Source organism: Dermochelys coriacea, chromosome 27 (assembly GCF_009764565.3).
Source record: "Dermochelys coriacea isolate rDerCor1 chromosome 27, rDerCor1.pri.v4, whole genome shotgun sequence".
Lineage (NCBI taxonomy): Eukaryota > Metazoa > Chordata > Testudines > Dermochelyidae > Dermochelys > Dermochelys coriacea.
The window spans coordinates 14248051-14266241 of NC_050094.1; the positions used below are offsets into that span (position 1 = coordinate 14248051).

At 45.7% G+C, this 18191-nt stretch overlaps 2 protein-coding genes across 5 annotated transcripts in view; both read right to left on the reverse strand.

The window, feature by feature from the left end:
• Nucleotides 1–1382: 1382 nt before the first annotated feature.
• On the reverse strand, nucleotides 1383–5478 carry KLHL11 (kelch like family member 11). Its single transcript, XM_038385153.1, has 2 exons — nucleotides 5003–5478; nucleotides 1383–3583 (listed from the first exon to the last, which is right to left on the reverse strand). The coding sequence occupies exons 1-2, from the start codon at nucleotides 5476–5478 to the stop codon at nucleotides 2005–2007; spliced, it is 2055 nt and encodes a 684-aa protein (XP_038241081.1). The 3' UTR covers nucleotides 1383–2004.
• A 1643-nt stretch (nucleotides 5479–7121) lies between these two features.
• ACLY (ATP citrate lyase) overlaps nucleotides 7122–18191 on the reverse strand; it is a 49898-nt gene continuing 38828 nt past the window's right edge. For all 4 annotated transcript variants that reach the window (XM_038385305.2, XM_038385300.2, XM_038385301.2 and 1 more), the window contains 9 exons: nucleotides 14822–14949; nucleotides 13627–13720; nucleotides 12742–12896; nucleotides 11181–11331; nucleotides 9964–10107; nucleotides 9380–9493; nucleotides 8760–8842; nucleotides 8404–8480; nucleotides 7122–8011 (listed from right to left, as the gene is read on the reverse strand). In XM_038385305.2, the coding sequence (XP_038241233.1) occupies nucleotides 7917–8011; nucleotides 8404–8480; nucleotides 8760–8842; nucleotides 9380–9493; nucleotides 9964–10107; nucleotides 11181–11331; nucleotides 12742–12896; nucleotides 13627–13720; nucleotides 14822–14949 (1041 nt within the window). In that variant the 3' untranslated portion in view covers nucleotides 7122–7916. The remainder of the gene's footprint in view (nucleotides 8012–8403; nucleotides 8481–8759; nucleotides 8843–9379; nucleotides 9494–9963; nucleotides 10108–11180; nucleotides 11332–12741; nucleotides 12897–13626; nucleotides 13721–14821; nucleotides 14950–18191) is intronic.

Sequence of the window (18191 nt, forward strand, 5' to 3'; positions counted from 1 at the left end):
TGGCATTAGCATGTGATTAGACTGTATCTGAGCTGTTACATTTTCATGGTGATTTTTACAAGCCTGGATTAGTCTGAATGTTACAGCAAGGCAAGTTAATGATATAGAAAATGTCAAGTGAATTTCAAGAGGAAATATTAAGGGTCATATTCAAGTCAGAAAAACCTGTACACATCATGCAGTTGAAAGACTTACCTAGTATTTCAGACATGATCTAGACTGCCTGCTGAATTGGAAAATGAGAAGTTTCAGTTCAGAAAGTTAAACTTTTTAAAAAAAGAGTAAAATGTTTAGAAGAGCTTTCCAAAATTAGCTGGCCCAAATTTAAGACACTATACCATAAAATGAACAAGAGAAAGTAAGCAGCTTTTTCAGCAATATTTGACTGTGTAGATGTTTGGGATACACTCATTACTACTCCTTTCCTTTCCCTAAAATCCTGAGTTAGGCCTACAGTGGAAATAATCCAAAGAGTTTAATAAAAGGAAGGCTAGGGAAGAAGAGGGGGTAGAAAGGATAATGGAATTCACAAGAAATAATTGAGAAAAAGTTTCACGATGAGAATAAGGTGAGAGGGCTTAGTAGAGAGGGTTACTTCCGGGCAAAGGTACTTCCATGGGACAATGTGTTGGATATTTCCCTTAGAGAATATTGTATTAAGTATTCTAGAACCAACATGGCCCTATTCATAAAACAATCTCAGATGTCAAAAAAATTAAATGGCTTAATTTCACCGCAATCATCTCTAAATGCTGCAAACAGAATAAATGGAGAATTTAAACATTTGAAGACTGTAAAGGCTTAAGATCACTAAAAGCTTCTCATTGGCAATTAAAGATTTCAAAAACTGATTGTTCCACTTCATCAGAAACACAAAGTGCTAATTTGGCAGGGAACAGTGTGGCACTGCAACTCTAAGTTTATAGAGAAAATATATCGAAGGTAAAAAAGTATTGATTGTCAAAGGCAGACTGGATACAGGTCCACTTTTCAAACTTTTACTGGAATTAAATGTGTGCCATGTCTGGAAAAAACCTTCAAATAGCTCAGTCTTTAATACCCTGCGATGAAATAATTTTGCTTTTAGTAATTCCTAATATCCCCAGATATTTTAGAAGTGGATATTACTTTTTTACTGTTAACATTTTTACTGTTTTCACTCATTTAATCAGGTTGATTGTTTGCCTAAGTTTCTAATCAAGCTGATAAAGAAGAGACCCAGAAACATGAAGCATGTTGAGATAGTGAAATCATCCCAGGTGCCGTCTCAAATCCCATTTTAGTAAGTCTCTGATGTTTTACCAATCATTTGTTATAAGTAAACTCTGGCATTTCTACAATATACAGAAACAAAATATTTAACACACACAAACATCCTGAAGTAATTTTATGAAAAAAGATTGTGCTTTTATTTTTATATAACAGGTATTTCTAACTATTGCATGTCCCCTCAGTTTTGAGAACTAAGTGCACGAATGCCAATTGTATGTGAATTTCAGCTACTCAGGAGAAGAGAAGCTAAAGAAATATCAATATGTAAGTGCAAATAAAATTGGTGCTTTAAGAATACATCTAAATGTAATGGTTAAAAAAATGTGCTAAGCTGGATTTTTTTTTTTTTTTTTTTTTTTTTTTTTTACATTGAAGGAACTGTTGACAGACTAAATCCATATAATGAAAATGAGGGTTGCACAAGAGAATTAACAGATTCTACATTAAATTTTCTTAAAGCGTCAGGCATTTCATCACATCCCCTTAATAGGAATTTAGTTTTCCTGGGTTACAGTATGCTCTTCTCCATGATACATAAGAGAGGGATTTTAGGTGTTGGTTAACTATTTCTCATCCTCAATATTTAAGTACAGATGTTACTTTTATGCATCAAACCAGCCACCAGTTCAATTATCCAAATCTTAATATATGATGGCAATGTACTGAGCCTTACAAAACGGATAGCACTGTATTCCTTAAACCGGGTTTATTAGAGGAACGGTCTTCCATGAATTAGCACTCAATCTGTGAGCGGGGCATTCTTTGCAAGTTGAAAGAATGCCGATGTATTTCCTGCATCTGCCGTATTTTATCCTTTTGCCACATCAAATTTTGTGGCATAGGATATCTTTGTGTACCATGCAAGCACCTGAATGGGATTCTCACATGGCAGGCTGTTGCTCTACAGCGAGGCTGCGGCATGGGAGGGAGAAGCATCCATCGCTTTCTCTCAGCACAGTAACGATAGGCCTCTTTTCTGTATTGCTTATCTATATCATCACTATTCTTCCACCCACCAATGATGAAAACATCATCTTTATAATAGCAAATGGCCGCCCCTTCAATGGTAAGAACTTCTGGAGGTAAACTTTCAAGAATCTCCTCTGGTATTCTGCCAGAGATCTTTCTCTTAGCCTCTTCATTATCTATGGGGTAACTCTTGGGGCAGCATGATGCAGTCTGGTAAAAGTTTGTGTTGGCAACAGACATCTGAAAAGAGCAGTAGTTATCAATGAGTGGCAGAGACTCGATGTCTTGCCAGTGCCTTGTCTCTGTGTCATATCTGGTAATGACTGCCCTTAAACCATCTTCACTATCGTCAACTGGGGTTCGAGCAGCAATGTAAACAAATCTATCTTCTATGGTGACTGCTTTTACATCACGAAGGATCTTTGGGGCTGACTCCAGGTTGTGCCATGTGTCTTGCTTGGGATTGTAAATGGTTACATCTTTAAAGCCAGGACTGAAGTTACCATGTCCACCAATACTGTACAAGTTTCCCTTGACTTCAGTGAGGCCAAAAGAATGCTTTCTGGTTATTAGATGAGAGACTTGCTCCCAGACATTTCTGTTGGGGTTGTACTTTTCCACAGTCTTGGCAAAGCCAGGTTCCATGGAGCCAGCCACATAAACATATAATTCTGTAACAGCAACAGCATGTCCATCAAGGTGATTATGTATGTGTGGTAAGTTTACCCACCTGTCTTCATCAATGAAATAGCCTACACACTCACTTAAGTAATCCCCTCCCTCTGACACACCACCGATCACCATGATGACATCCATGTTTTGCCCATAGCGAGGCAGCAATGATACAGGATAAGCAGAATGTTGTAAATTACCAGATTGCAAGTTCTCAGCCCTCAGGGCATGGCTTTCCACAGCTTCAGACACTAATTTAAGACAGGCTTCATTACTGGATACTAGCCTTTCAGATTTGACATGCCGGGTAAGGTAAGTGGGTTTCATCTGAGACAGTCTGAGCAGTTTAAAGAGTTCTTCAAAGTACCTCTCTCTTTCATCAGCATTTCTCTGAACCCACTTTAAGACAGTCTCAAAAAGAACTTCTTCAGAGTCCACTGTGATATCCAAGTCTGAAAGCCAGTCTCTGAGGAGGTGAAAGGGTAATGTGTAGAACTCTTCATCTTGGATAACTTTGCAGAAGTTCCTTCTTATCATGTCTGCAGCTTTCAGGGCAAGCTGGCTCAAGGAATACATATGAGCTAAGCTATGAATAGCCACACAGTTGGAGAGATTCAGTTTTTTCTTCAGAAACTCTCCACAGAATTCCTTTAACCGCATCAATAAAAACCTGAAAAGCAAACAAAGATGAGTTAAGACATTAACTGAGGGGAATGGGGTTAAATCCAGTCATATAACTAACAAAAAAGTGTTTATACTGCACAACAGCTAAGTTTCTGATGTACTTTAGGAAGTCAACGTTACATAATTGTTCTTTTACCAGCTCCCTTTAGCCATCTTGTAGCCTAGACACATGCAAGGGCTGCAAGCCAAATTGGAATACTGGCTCTGCTCACTAGGTACATTAACTACTGGTGGAATGGGGGCACCTACTAGATCAGTGCGTTTAAGTTCAGATGCCGCCAACCAGTCCACTGTAGCCTCTAGCAAATTATCCCTAAGGGAGATGAATTTGGTGTGTCCAATCTCCACGGTGCAGCTCAGGGAAGCTCTTTGGAGGTTAGGAATGCTGTGCATGACATGTGCCCACTCCCACAAGGGAAGCTTTGATCCCTTCACCTTCAGAGAATTCAGGAGCTGTAAAATTTAGCTAGAAGAGGTGGGTCTAATTACGAGGATACAGAGATGAGAAGATGGGACAACATGATCCTGCTCCTATAGGAAAGGCACAAGACTCAGGAGAACATGCCACTGCTCCACCCTCACTACTGATCATCCCTCCACAACTCCCCTGCCAGCTCCAGCATCCCCCCCGCCCCCAGTCCAACGTAACCACTTTATGAGTAGCTGCAGTCCCTCCAAGCTCCCCCCTCTCTCTTACCCACTACCTCTGCATTTCACTTACTAGCCAACTCCATCACCTTCTCTACCTTGCCCTTTCACCTGTGTGCCTGCGCTACACCAGCTTTTACCTTTCTCCACTGTGCCTCCCTACCACCTCACCTGTCTCTCCATCCCCAGCCACCACTCCGGCTACTAACAAATCAGGCTGCTAGTTAGAGGGGCAGATTTAGCCTGGCCACCCCACGCTGCACTGGATCAAAACGCCACTCACTGACATTTGGCCCAGCCACTCCTCTACCTGACAGAGAAATACCTTCAGCCTATTGGGGGAGGGAACACACTGAAGTTTTGTGGGGGAGAGAGGGGTGCAGATGCCTTGGGCAGCCTCTGGCCAACCCCTTCCCTCTGTTTACCTGTTGGCCACCTCAGCCCCTGGCCTGCCGCCTCATCTGTCTGCCATTTCCTTCCCTGCCCCCCCCCCGACCCCCTCACATTCCCCCTGCTCCTGCCCTGCCCCCTCCTCTCCCACCCACCTTCGGCCTGCCCTGCCCTAGCCCATCCCCCCACACCTATTGGCCATCTCCTTCCCCCCCCAGGCTGCCCCATCCCCCCACTCCTGCCCTGCCCTGCCCCCACCCAGCCCAGCCCAGCTCCCTCACCTGTGGGCCATCTCCTTCCCCCCACAGACAACTGTCCTGTCCCCGCCCCCTCACCTACGGGCTCTCTCCTTCCCCGCCCCCCTCACCTGTCGGCCATCTCCAGCACCTCGTGCACGTTGCCCGGGCTGACGCGGATGCTGCCCGTGTACATGAAGCCGAGCACCGCCTCCACCGTGTCCGGCTCGGGCCCGCCCTCCGAGCTCCACTTCCGCAGCTCCACGCGGCCGGAGCGCGACTCGGCGAAGCCGCCCGACAGAGGCGGGGTGAAGTAGTCGGTGGCGGCGGCCAGCACGGAGCGGTGGGCGCGGACCTCGCGGAGCGGCCCGGCGCCGCCGCCGAAGGCCAGGGTGACGTCGCAGAAGAGGTCGAGGCGGCGCTGCTCGTTCTGCCGCCAGGCCAGCTCGCTGCAGTGCGCCGGGCACGCGAACTCGAACTCCTCCGCCTCCGCCTCCGCCTCGGGCCCGCCGCCCGCCGGGCCCGCGCCTTCCCCCGCGGGCCCGGGCCCGGGCGGCGGCGGCGGCTTCGGCTGAGGCTGAGGCGAGGCCGCCGCCGCCGCCGCCATCTTGCGCGGCGCGCGCGCCACCGGCAGGACGTGCGCACTCCGGGGGGGCGGGAGGAGCACGTCACTGAACGTGCGCGCGCGCCCCCCCTCCCCCCCCGACGCAGGCCGTAAGCGGCGCGCTGGCGGGGGAGGAGCTCAAGGCAGGAAAGCGGCGGGCTCGGATCCGGCTCCGCCCCCTCCCCAGGGAGTTCTGGAGGCAGGGAAGCGAGACCGCGGGTTCGAATCCCGATGGCGGCACGGGGGGGGGGGGTGCGTGTGCGCGTGCGCGCCTGTCCCCTTGCCTCAGCGTAAAAGGGCGTTGATGGGTGGCTTTGCCTCATGGGCACATTCAGTGGGAGGCTAACAAAGAGCAGGCAGCCTCCCCCCCCCCTCGGTCGAGGGGTGCCAGGCGCTGCACACCCTCGGCCCCCTCTCTGCCATTGCTGAGCCAGCCGGGCCCCGCTGAGCATCCCGCCCATGGAGGGTGGGCTCCAGCCCTCCCCCTTGGCAGCAGGGCCACGTGCCCGGGGGAAAGTCACACCCGGCCTCGCCGGGATCCTCCCTGCCAGAGCGAGGGAGGCAGGACGGACTGCGCCTTCCGCGCACTGGGCCCTGGCTGCGGGTGGGGCAGGGGCAAGGGGGCCGAGGCCCTGGAGATCCTAGGGCAGGCTGGGATAGCCCCGTCGGTCCGGAGCCATCACCTCTCTTGCCCCCGGAGCCTCGCCCACCTGCAACGCGCTGGCCACGGTCAAGCGGCTCGGGGGTCGGTTCACTAGAATCCAGCGGGCCCGCTCTGCAGTAATATTGCAAAGAAAGGTACATCCAGCCCAAGGGTGAGTTGACGGGTCTCCCTGGTGGAGAACCTCCGTCTTAAAGTGCGTTTCCCGTTGCTGGGGAATCCAGTTGCGTAGACAGCACGTGCTGTAGCTGTGCCGAATGCTACCTCCCTACAGTACACGCCTGCCAAAGCTCAAGTATACATTTACCCATAATCTTACGCAGCCCATCAAGCCCCAGGGAAGTTCTGAACCATAGTCGTCTCCTCCTTTCAATCTCTCTTCCTTGGGGAATTTTGCAGGATAGGAGGGCATGAAGCATTCACTAATGTTCCTGTCTTTGGGATCTACTTTATAATGCAGGTGAGTTGAGAGTTTACTTTTGTCACCATCACTTACAGCTCGACTTACTCTAAATGACTTTGGACATTAGGATTATTAATGTAGTATGATATAGCACCCTAACTTTCATGCAGTGTTATTGGAGCGTTTATACATATTAAGTCCCTTAATTAAGCAAACTGCAGAAAGGTATGTTGACCTTCCCCCCATCTTAACTCATGCTGCAAGACCTTGCCCATTTCTGCTTAGTTTATCCAGGTACTTAGATTGCCCCCATCGCCACAGTAGCTTATCTCATAACAGTTTTTGTTGTTGTGTGTATGATTTTGGCCATTTGCTACACACTGAAGTGGCTACTGATTTGGGGTGCCTAGTTGGAGACACTGAGGGCCTGATCTTCAAAAGGAAAACCTGAAGACAGACAAATTGTAGATCTGCACAATGCAGGTTACCCAGTCTTTTAAAGTATTCCATTTCCCTGCATAAAGGTAAGATTCAGTACAAACAAATCTCAAGGTGCCAGCACTGAGAAAATACAAAACCCAATTATTAATGTATTGTTTATTTAAGTTAGGTTACAATAATACAGAGACAAGTAGGATGCTGAAGTTATTATAGCGACTATAATTAATGGCCCACTGAATATGCATCTTGCATATGTAGATAATGTAGGGGGCCAGCATTTCCTGTAAGTAATATGGTGGCTGTGTAAATATAGAAAACACAATACAGGTAGTTTCACAGTTTTACCAAGAGTATGTGTTACAACTTTACATTTTAAATTACTACACCAGAGTTTGAATGGCATTGGCTATATCAGCAATGGTCCCACTACACAAGATATTATTGGACTGTGGAGGTAAACACAGAGCAAACAAAACTGAAGAACAACCTACAAGAGAACCCCCACTCATAGCTGATGGAACAATATTCTTCAGGTTTTGGTTCCTCCTTTTGTCAGGAAGGTTACAGCTTATTTTCAAGCTAACATGTCTAGTTCTTCAAGTCAAAAGCAGCTGTGTCCATGAGCTAAACACCCTCCCCTTTCCCCCAAAATCTTAAAATCTTGTCAGAAAACACAGAAAATAAAACGAGTAGAAAAATTAAAAGAGGCAGGGGAGAAGAGAAAGTTCAGCTGCTTCCAAGCATGAAATACAGCAGGTAGCATATGGAATATCACACTTAGTTTTATTTGCTTCAGTTTCTATGCTTATAGAACAGCTGCTTTGCACAGTAGTTCTTGATTTCTATAAACCTATGGCCTTTATATTTAAGTCCCATGTGTAACTGTTTTCCATGCAGACAACTTGCTTCTCTGTTTTGAAGCAATGCTACTGGCTATCACATAGTCATGTGCTCTGGTAGAACATAGGAGATGTCATCCCACGGGTGACGGTACAGTCCTTGTTTCAGCCTCTTCTGATCCAGGTAGTGTCCTGGAATGAAAGTGATTTTTACATGCAGCAATCAAAGTTTCCATTCCTCCTAGACTGACCTTGCCTTGAAACTTGTTAGGTCCCTTCCTGTCCCCACAAGTGATCATCATCTACCCTGAAGCATGAGATCCAGTTACTCCTGGATACAAGTTACAAGCTCCAGGGGGATGGGTGAGAATCCTAACAATTGTTCAGAAGTTACTCATCCAGTAGCTTAAAAAACCCCCCAGCACTGAGAGGATCCCAGCAGATTCTCCTGGACTGGGAGTGTGGCTGATGCGCCACATGCAGTCAGGACTGGTGTGAAAAATGAAGGGGTTTGTATGAGCTGTCTTTTGGTGGTGATGGGGAACATCACAATAATAGGGCTTTTGGGTGCATGTGAAACTTACCAATGAACCCCATACTTCTGCCAAGCACAAAGATGCCATTGAGGGCTCCGATGTCAATATATTCATCTGCTTCTTCCCTGCAATAAAAACCAAAATTCTTGGGAACAGAGTACTTGGTACAATGGCTCCCAGAGCAGCTCTAAACCACCCCCAATGCAAATTTGAGGCCCACTTCTCCTGGAAATCTTCCCCTTGCAGAGAGACCAGGCTACTGCAGGGTGCCTTGCCTTGCAAATGTCAGATAAAATCCTGGCCCCATTGGATGGCAGTGGGGAAAAATCACATCAATGGCATCAGGATTTTACCCTGTCTCCCCAATTTCATACAGCAGCTAGAGAAGATAAGTCAATATTTACCGGGTGAAGGAGCCACAGTTCCTGAGAACATCAACGAAGGCGACTCCAATAAAGCCATCCACATTTAGGATAAGATTTGGTTTCTGAAGAAAGTGAAAAATGTTAACTGTTAGTAACTCGGACTCAGCTGGCAACTTTTATCACAAAGGGCCTTAGTATACTTTAGAGGCTGCATGCAATAAGGGACACCCAACTTTGTAACACAGAGGTCTAGTCTGGGACAATCTGCCTGACAGCCACAATCAATTTGAATGATGGGGACTTCCCCCTCATCTGCATGCGGCTCTACCCAGTTCAAGGTCGACTTCTGCTAGGACCCAGCATCTCTGCAGACTACACCTCCCTATTAAATGAGGAGCGCAGTCACAGGCTGCTCTGTAGAATCTGTGGGCTATCATTGGCTGGCAATATCTCCTGGTGTATAAGGCTCACTTCATCCACAGCATATCCTGTAGATGTGCCTGGCTCCGAGCTGGTGCTGTGTGTCTCTGGCTTTTATGAGCACCAATGCATTACTCCCTTTCCAGTTAAAAAACTGGAGCAAAACTCCAACAATGACCCCAAAAGATTTTTTTTCTTCAAGGTAGTAGAGAACAAAAATGTAGTGGGAGGTGTTTTACCTTGGAAGTTGTAATTTTTTCTACTTCAAGTGCATAGTCCAGCAGTGGGGTAGCAGGAAAATGCTGCTTCACGTAGTCCTTGAGAATTTGAACTCTCATGTCTGGGTTATTTATCTGCAAGTTTAAGAACACACATTATTTGCAGTAACAGCCAGACACACATCTTAGAGTGCACATCTTACCGTACCTATCAACTCAAATGAGCCCTTTGTTTGCAGCCAAGGTAATTAAATTTTGTCCTTGTAGCTTTTTTTTTTAAAATGTAATTTAGAAATTAAATCTATTCATTTTTAGGTTTGTAAGACCTGTGAATGGAGAAGACCAAATACTGAACTGTAAGAGATGAAAAATGTTAAGGGCTGTCAAAGTAACTGCTTAATGCTGAACTGCTCTCTCTACTGCTGACGTATCACTCGAGTATCCAAATACTGCCTAACATAAGTGTTTCCATGATTTATTTTAAGGATTAGTTCAGAAACCACTTCTAAAAGTTGCCATCCTTTCTCTACTTGCTTTTTCTTCTATTCATTTTCCTCTCCCAGAGGAGAAAGCCCCAACCTATTAAAACAAGGTAAGTTGCTTACTGATTTAACCCGGTGTCCAATGCCCATGATCAGTTTCCCTTCTTTCTTCATCTTGTTGACAAACTCCATAGGGATAATACCACTGTCAAAGGCCTTACTGAACATCTTCGCTGCAGCATCCAATGCACCACCAAATCGGTCTCCCTGAGCCCAACATACACAAGTTGAACTCCAGCAAAGATTTCTATGGTTGCATGTTACAATAGGTGCATGAACCAGATCCCTTCTCCCATACCACCCCCATACCTACAACAGGGATATTGTGAAAGCAGGATTAGACTATGCAGGAGTCCATGATAAAGAGCCAGTTGGGATTCATTGGCCAGTTGTAAACAACAAGAGAGAAGACCTATCTCTAGGGACAAAAAGGCAAATAAAATTAAAAGGCCCATTTAATTCTTGGTCACTTCTGAGGCTATGTCTACATGATCCCATGACACACTGGTGATAGATGCACCCCGGGTCAGTTTAGTGAGTCTAGTGAAGACCTGCTAAATTGATGGCAGAGTGCTCTCCGGTTGACCCCAGTACTCTGCCAGGAACAAGAGGAGTAAGATAAGTTGACTGGAGAGCGTCTCCCGATGACCCAGCGCGGCGTAGACACTGCAGAAAGTTGACCTAAGCTACATCGACTCCAGCTACATTATTCACACAGCTGGACTTGCCTAACTTACGTCGACTTACCACAGTAGTGTAGACATAGCCCGAGACTCCCAATAAAAAGGGGCCAGTTAGTGCTAACAGTGATGGTTTTGTTTTTTTTTTTTGTGATGCAGACAAAAAACAAAACAAAAATAAAAAAACAAAATAAACCTAGACCCAAAACACATTTCACATAAAGGAATGTCAAAACAGCTGTCACTTTTTGGTCACTACCCTTCTGGGGTTGGATTTAAACCAGTGACCTAGAGATGAAGGGATCAAATTCACACAAATATTTTCCAGTGGCTTTTAACATGATCCAGTTTCATTAATCCGTTTCCCCAGCTACTCCTCATTAGTATTGGATTTAACATAAAGCCAATGTTTTAATCAATGACAGAGTAATTAGGGGAGGACAACTGATGAAAGAGTAAGTGGGGCTCTCAGGCTTGTCTATAGTACAGAAGTCATGCCAAGTTCTGACTTGCTGCCAGGTCACTATTGCTACGGAGTGCAAGTAAAAATCAGATTGTATAGTAAGAAGACAGACAATGTATCAGATGTGAAATGCTTACAATAGTGAGCAGGCCTGAGGTGAGACTAGAGACCAGATCTTTCCCAGCTCTTGCACATACAATGGTGTTGTGGGCTCCCGATACGGCAGGTCCGTGATCTGCGGTTACCATCAAACACATCTCAATGAAGTGACAGGCATACTTTGGTAACCTGGGGGATGGGAAAAAGAGAGAGAGAGATGGGTGACATTACTTAATAGGAAGAAATCAACATGGTCAGACCATGCATCTCTATTTCATACTAGATAATAAGGCTCTCTCCCAGCCACACTCTAAAAACAAGGGGAGAGCTAGAAAGGGGATGCAGGATCCATACCTAATGTTGGGTGTCAGAGCCCAGAAAGTCTCCCTGAATTATCTGAGCCTGCTAGAAAAAAAGGCTGGTTTTATAATTCTGCTTAGTGCACTCAATGCTTTGTACAGTGGTATATTTCCCAGATAGTCTAATGGCTGCAGTGTTCTGGCCATTTGATCAGTGATTTAAACCCAAGGGGAGTGAATGAAAAAGGACTATGCAATTTCTTTCCCCCCTATGGATAGCTGTTTCATTATAGAATTGGCTCTCTGGGCTAAAGCCAAGATTTGAACCTAGGTCTCCATAGCTGAAAACCAAGTGCATTTAACACCTGTGTATCACAGAGTCCAACCTTACAGGCTGATGGATGCCACCTTGGACATCCACTCATACTCACAAGCATTCACTCGGTGTTAGCTGGGATTGTCTTGCGTGTTGGAACGAAAAAGGAATTCTGTGCAAGACTGTTAGTGGATGGTGTTTGAGGGAATACTGCATGTGGCATCTCCTGCACTGCACAGCAAGGACATGATTTTCAGAGGAAGTTGCAATTAATGTGCCAACAAAGACACATGAACATATTCAGGTGTCTCTGGGCACTTGTCCATTCTTGTGGGCCCACCGGTTGTCCCCACCTTTGAAAATCTGGCCCCAAACTTGCATTTTCTACATCTTAACTGCAGATTTCTAGTTCGCATCCAGATTCCTGGCAACACCAAATCCCCTTAAATCTGGGATCATTCAGCAGGCACATTGAGTTGGCTGACCTGGTGGCCTAGTGGTTTCACTCAATATTGTTATGTGGGAAATTGAGTTCTTGTCCCATTCTTAGTTCCTTGGCCACCTGGACTGGCCAGAGAGGAGAGTATTGTGCATTAAGTGTGTTCCCCCGCAGCTGGGGGTCAGGCAAGGAGAGGGGAGTATCTTTGCCACTCAGAAGGTTCCCTGCACATTGGTAACACATTTTATAGGCTCTGCAGATAGCTCTGTCCAGTTTCTTTGTGCTGAAGGATGGTGGCCATAAAACAGGGCTGAGAGAGAGGGATAACAGAACACAAAGGGATTTCCTCAGTGCTCCACCATGTTTGTGGAATTCCCCCCTCCTCAAAGTCAGAGAAGCGTATGATATTTTCAGAGGGGAGCAGATATTGGGAGGGTATTTCCTTATGACCAAGGAGATATTGAGTTACATCTGTGCCTAATCCCTATTACACAAGCTAAGTTTGAAACCAAAAGGAGTCAAGAGCATCCAAAAAGCAGCCTCACCTCCTCTGAAACCAGAGCAGGCCCAGGACCCCGCCAATTCCCATTTCCTCTTTGAAGACCTCAGTGATAGGCATCCCAGCATAGATCAGCTCCTGGCCCCTCTCATCACAGATACTGGTCATGAAAGAAGCTGGCTTCCGGATCAGACCCAGCTCCTGAAGGATGGAACAGAAAGATGAGACTGATCCAATCCAGCTTAGAAATAAGGGACACCCTTCACTTTGGCTCTCCCTCCCCCCACAAAACAAACTGTTCTGCAAATGACTGATTGCTCTTTATCCAGTACCTGAATTAAGCCAAGAGGAATCGCTTTTCTCTAGTCCAATGCAAGGTAGCTTAACAGTGCCTTGCCTACATTTTTTGGCGTCATCTGCTACCTGGTATAGAAGCTACATCCCCAATACCCAGCTCTACAGGTAATATTATGGAGCCCATGCTTTAAGATCTCTGCATTATCCCAGCATCAAGACATTGCTCCATCACACTGCATTTTCTTGGTATAATGTTGCCCCGCTAAAGTCATGAGAATCCCTGGCCCAGCATACATGCTGTTGGGAGTGAAACATCTGTAACCAGATTGTCAGGTGACAAAGCCATTGGTGGCACAATGTGGAATGACTACCGTGACACCATGCAGTACCCATCGTTGAAGAGTCTGGGAGCCCTAATGGATAATTCCAGCAATGTAGGTCAGAGAAGCTTTTGGTGCCTCTGCTTCACCTGGGAATCACCGAAGTAGTACATGACAGCATCAGATGTCATGATACATACCTTCCACTGTCTTCCCTCATAATAGTTTTATCATCTAAAATCTTCCAAACAATTTGAAATCTCAAACATCCCAGCTGGCTCTCAAGTAACTGGATGACAAGATACACAACCTACCCTTGCCCAAGAATAGTCCATTGGTACAGTGGGGGGAGGCACTTCCTGGGCCGGTTCGATCACTCCTTTGGAAATGAGATCTTCATACACAGACCTAGGCAGAGGGGGAACAAGAGACAGACATCAGATCATTTTTAGTTCTCTAAGGGGACTAGAGAAGCAGTTCTGGTCCAAAATTCCGATATATATTGAAAGACCTAGTATGAATAGAAGTGTTTTCACAAAGCAAGGTTATCACATCTCCCCTGCCAGTTTAGAGGTGTCAAATATAAAGGGAAGGCTAACCACCTTTCTGTATGCAGTGCTATAAAATCCCTCCTGGCCAGAGGCAGCCTCCTGTTACCTGTAAAGGGTTAAGAAGCTTAGCTAACCTGGCTGGCACCTGACCCAAAGGGCCAATAAGGGGACAAGATACTTTCAAATCTTGGGGGGGGGGGAGGGGGGAGGAGGAGGGGGGAAGAAAGGTTTTTGTTGTGCTCTTTGTTTACAAGGTTCTTCTCTCTTGGGACTGAGAGAGGCCAGAAAGAAATCCATCTTCTCCAACCCATCCTAATCCAAGTCTCCAATATTGCAACCAGTAGAGGCAAGCCAGATTAGTTTATCTTTTGTTTTATGTGAATTTTCCTTGTGTTAAGAGGGAGGTTTATTCCTGTTTTCTTTAACTTTAAGGTTTTGCCCAGAGGGGGATCCTCTGTGTTTTGAATCTGAATACCCTGTAAAGTATTTTCCATCTTGATTTTACAGAGATGATTTTTTATTTTAAATAAATAAATCCTTCTTTTAATAACCTGACTGATTTTTCCATTGTTCCAAGATCCAGGGGTTTGGGTCTTTGATGATTTTGTAACAAACTGGTTAGGATATTCTCCAGTCTCCCCAGGAAGGGGGTGTGTAGGACTTGGGGGAATATTTTGGGGGAAAGACGTCTCTAAGTGGGCTCTTTCCCTGTTCTTTGTTTAAAACCTTCATGGTGGCGGCAGCATACTGTTCAAGGACAAGGCAAAGTTTGTACCTTGGGGAAATTTTTAACCTAAGCTGGTAGGAATAAGTTTGGGGGGGTCTTTCATGCGGGTCCCCACATCTGTATTCTAGAGTTCAGAGTGGGGAAGGAACCCTGACAAGAGGTAGTACCCCTGTGGTTTCCTATCCCCTGCAAACACCACTATGTTCAGGGTGCCCTGTTCATATTACTTACTGAATTACATCTCCAAGCTCATCAAAACTCTGGGGAACAAATACGCCAGCTTCTTTCAGGGCCTGGTTCTTTGCAACAGCAGTTTCAGAAGCCTGGTTGGCACAAGCCCCCGCATGGCCGAATTGCACCTATTAATGATGAGAGAAAGCACCAAGAGATAATCATCTAATTGCTGATAAAGAGACAGAAAATAGAGCCAGATATTGGATTAGAAACCAGTGGACTAAAAGGAACTCCACAAGCTTTAGGCAGGAAACCAACTTGACTGGAGAAGAAGAAGTGGTAATGCACATGGTCAACTTTCTATTCAGCTTCATTACTTCAAACACTGGCACAGAGACCCTGGCCCTCACTTGTTAATGCTCCAAAGCACAAAGCATTATCTAATCTGGAAGCTATATTACAAAAAGAAAAGGAGTACTTGTGGCACCTTAGAGACTAAAATTTATTAGAGCATAAAGCTTGCGTGAGCTACAGCTCACTTCATCGGATGCATTTGGTGGAAAAAGCAGAGGAGAGATTTACACACACACACACACACAGAGAACATGAAACAATGGGTTTATCATACACACTGTAAGGAGAGTGATCACTTAAGATAAGCCATCACCAGCAGGGGGGGGGGGGGACGGAACGGAGGAAAACCTTTCATGGTGACAAGCAAGGTAGGCTAATTCCAGCAGTTAACAAGAATATCAGAGGAACAGTGGGGGGTGGGGTGGGAGGGAGAAATAGTTTGTGTAATGACTCATCCACTCCCAGTCTCTATTCAAGCCTAAGTTAATTGTATCCAGTTTGCAAATTAATTCCAATTCAGCAGTCTCTCGTTGGAGTCTGTTTTTGAAGCTTTTTTGTTGAAGTATAGCCACTCTTAGGTCTGTGATCGAGTGACCAGAGAGATTGAAGTGTTCTCCAACTGGTTTTTGAATTCAGAGTAGCAGCTGTGTTAGTCTGTATTCGCAAAAAGAAAAGGAGTACTTGTGGCACCTTAGACTAATAAATTTGTTAGTCTCTAAGGTGACACAAGTACTCCTTTTCTTTTTGGTTTTTGAATGTTATAATTCTTGACATCTGATTTGTGTCCATTCATTCTTTTACGTAGAGACTGTCCAGTTTGGCCAATGTACACGGCAGAGGGGCATTGCTGGCACATGGCGGCATATATCACATTGGTAGATGCGCAGGTGAAAGAGCCTCTGATAGTGTGGCTGATGTGATTAGGCCCTATGATGGTATCCCCTGAATAGATATGTGGACAGAGTTGGCAACGGGCTTTGTTGCAAGGATAGGTTCCTGGGTTGGTGGTTCTGTTGTGTGGTTGCTGGTGAGTATTTGCTTCAGATTGGGGGGCTGTCTGTAAGCAAGGACTGGCCTGTCTCCCAAGATCTGTGAGAGTGATGGGTCGTCCTTCAGGATAGGTTGTAGATCCTTGAGATCCTTGATTGATCCATTGGTGATCTTCCTAAAAACACCAACCTAGCCACTATGGATGTAGAAGCCCTCTACACCAACATTCCACACAAAGATGGACTACAAGCCGTCAGGAACAGTATCCCCAATACTGTCACGGCTAACCTGGTGGCTGAACTTTGTGACTTTGTCCTGACACATAACTATTTCACATTTGGTGACAATGTATACCTCCAAATCAGCGGCACTGCGATGGGTACCCGCATGGCCCCACAGTATGCCAACATTTTTATGGCTGACTTAGAACAATGCTTCCTCAGCTCTCATCCCCTAATGCCCCTACTCTATTTGCGCTACATTGATGACATCTTCATCATCTGGACCCATGGAAAAGAAGCTCTTGAGGAATTCCACCATGATTTCAACAATTTCCATCCCACCATCAACCTCAGCCTGGACCAGTCCACACAAGAGATCCACTTCCTGGACACTACAGTGCTAATAAGCGATGGTCACATAAACACCACCCTATATCGTAAACCTCCTGACCGCTATTCCTACCTACATGCCTCTAGCTTTCATCCAGATCATACCACTCGATCCATTGTCTACAGCCAAGCGCTACGATATAACCGCATTTGCTCCAACCCCTCAGACAGAGACAAACACCTACAAGATCTCTATCATGCATTCCTACAACTACAGTACCCACCTGCTGAAGTGAAGAAACAGATTGACAGAGCCAGAAGAGTACCCAGAAGTCACCTACTACAGGACAGGCCCAGCAAAGAAAACAACAGAACGCCACTAGCCATCACCTTCAGCCCCCAACTAAAACCTCTCCAACGCATCATCAAGGATCTACAACCTATCCTGAAGGACAACCCATCACTCTCTCACAGATCTTGGGAGACAGACCAGTCCTTGCTTACAGACAGCCCCCCAATCTGAAGCAAATACTCACCAGCAACCACACACCACACAACAGAACCACCAACCCAGGAACCTATCCTTGCAACAAAGCCCGTTGCCAACTCTGTCCACATATCTATTCAGGGGATACCATCATAGGGCCTAATCACATCAGCCACACTATCAGAGGCTCTTTCACCTGCGCATCTACCAATGTGATATATGCCATCATGTGCCAGCAATGCCCCTCTGCCGTGTACGTTGGCCAAACTGGACAGTCTCTACGTAAAAGAATGAATGGACACAAATCAGACGTCAAGAATTATAACATTCAAAAACCAGTTGGAGAACACTTCAATCTCTCTGGTCACTCGATCACAGACCTAAGAGTGGCTATCCTTCAACAAAAAAGCTTCAAAAACAGACTCCAAGGAGAGACTGCTGAATTGGAATTAATTTGCAAACTGGATACAATTAACTTAGGCTTGAATAGAGACTGGGAATGGATGAGTCATTACACAAAGTAAAACTATTTCCCCATGGTATTTCTCCCTCCCACCCCCGTCCCCACTGTTCCTCTGATATTCTTGTTAACTGCTGGAATTAGCCTACCTTGCTTGTCACCATGAAAGGTTTGCCTCCTTTCCCCCCCTGCTGCTGGTGATGGCTTATCTTAAGTGATCACTCTCCTTACAGTGTGTATGATAAACCCATTGTTTCATGTTCTCTGTGTGTGTATATAAATCTCCCCTCTGTTTTTTCCACCAAATGCATCCGATGAAGTGAGCTGTAGCTCACGAAAGCTTATGCTCCAATAAATTTGTTAGTCTCTAAGGTGCCACAAGTACTCCTTTTCTTTTTGCGAATACAGACTAACACGGCTGCTACTCTGAAACCTGTATTATTAGTGTGGCTAATTACATTTTCCTCTACATCCCTGCCCCCAGCATTTTTACATGGAAGCTGTATCTTCCTCATTCCTCTTTCCTAAACTGAAGTACACCATTATGTGCCATTAAACAGCTGCCACATTCCAACTCAGGACATT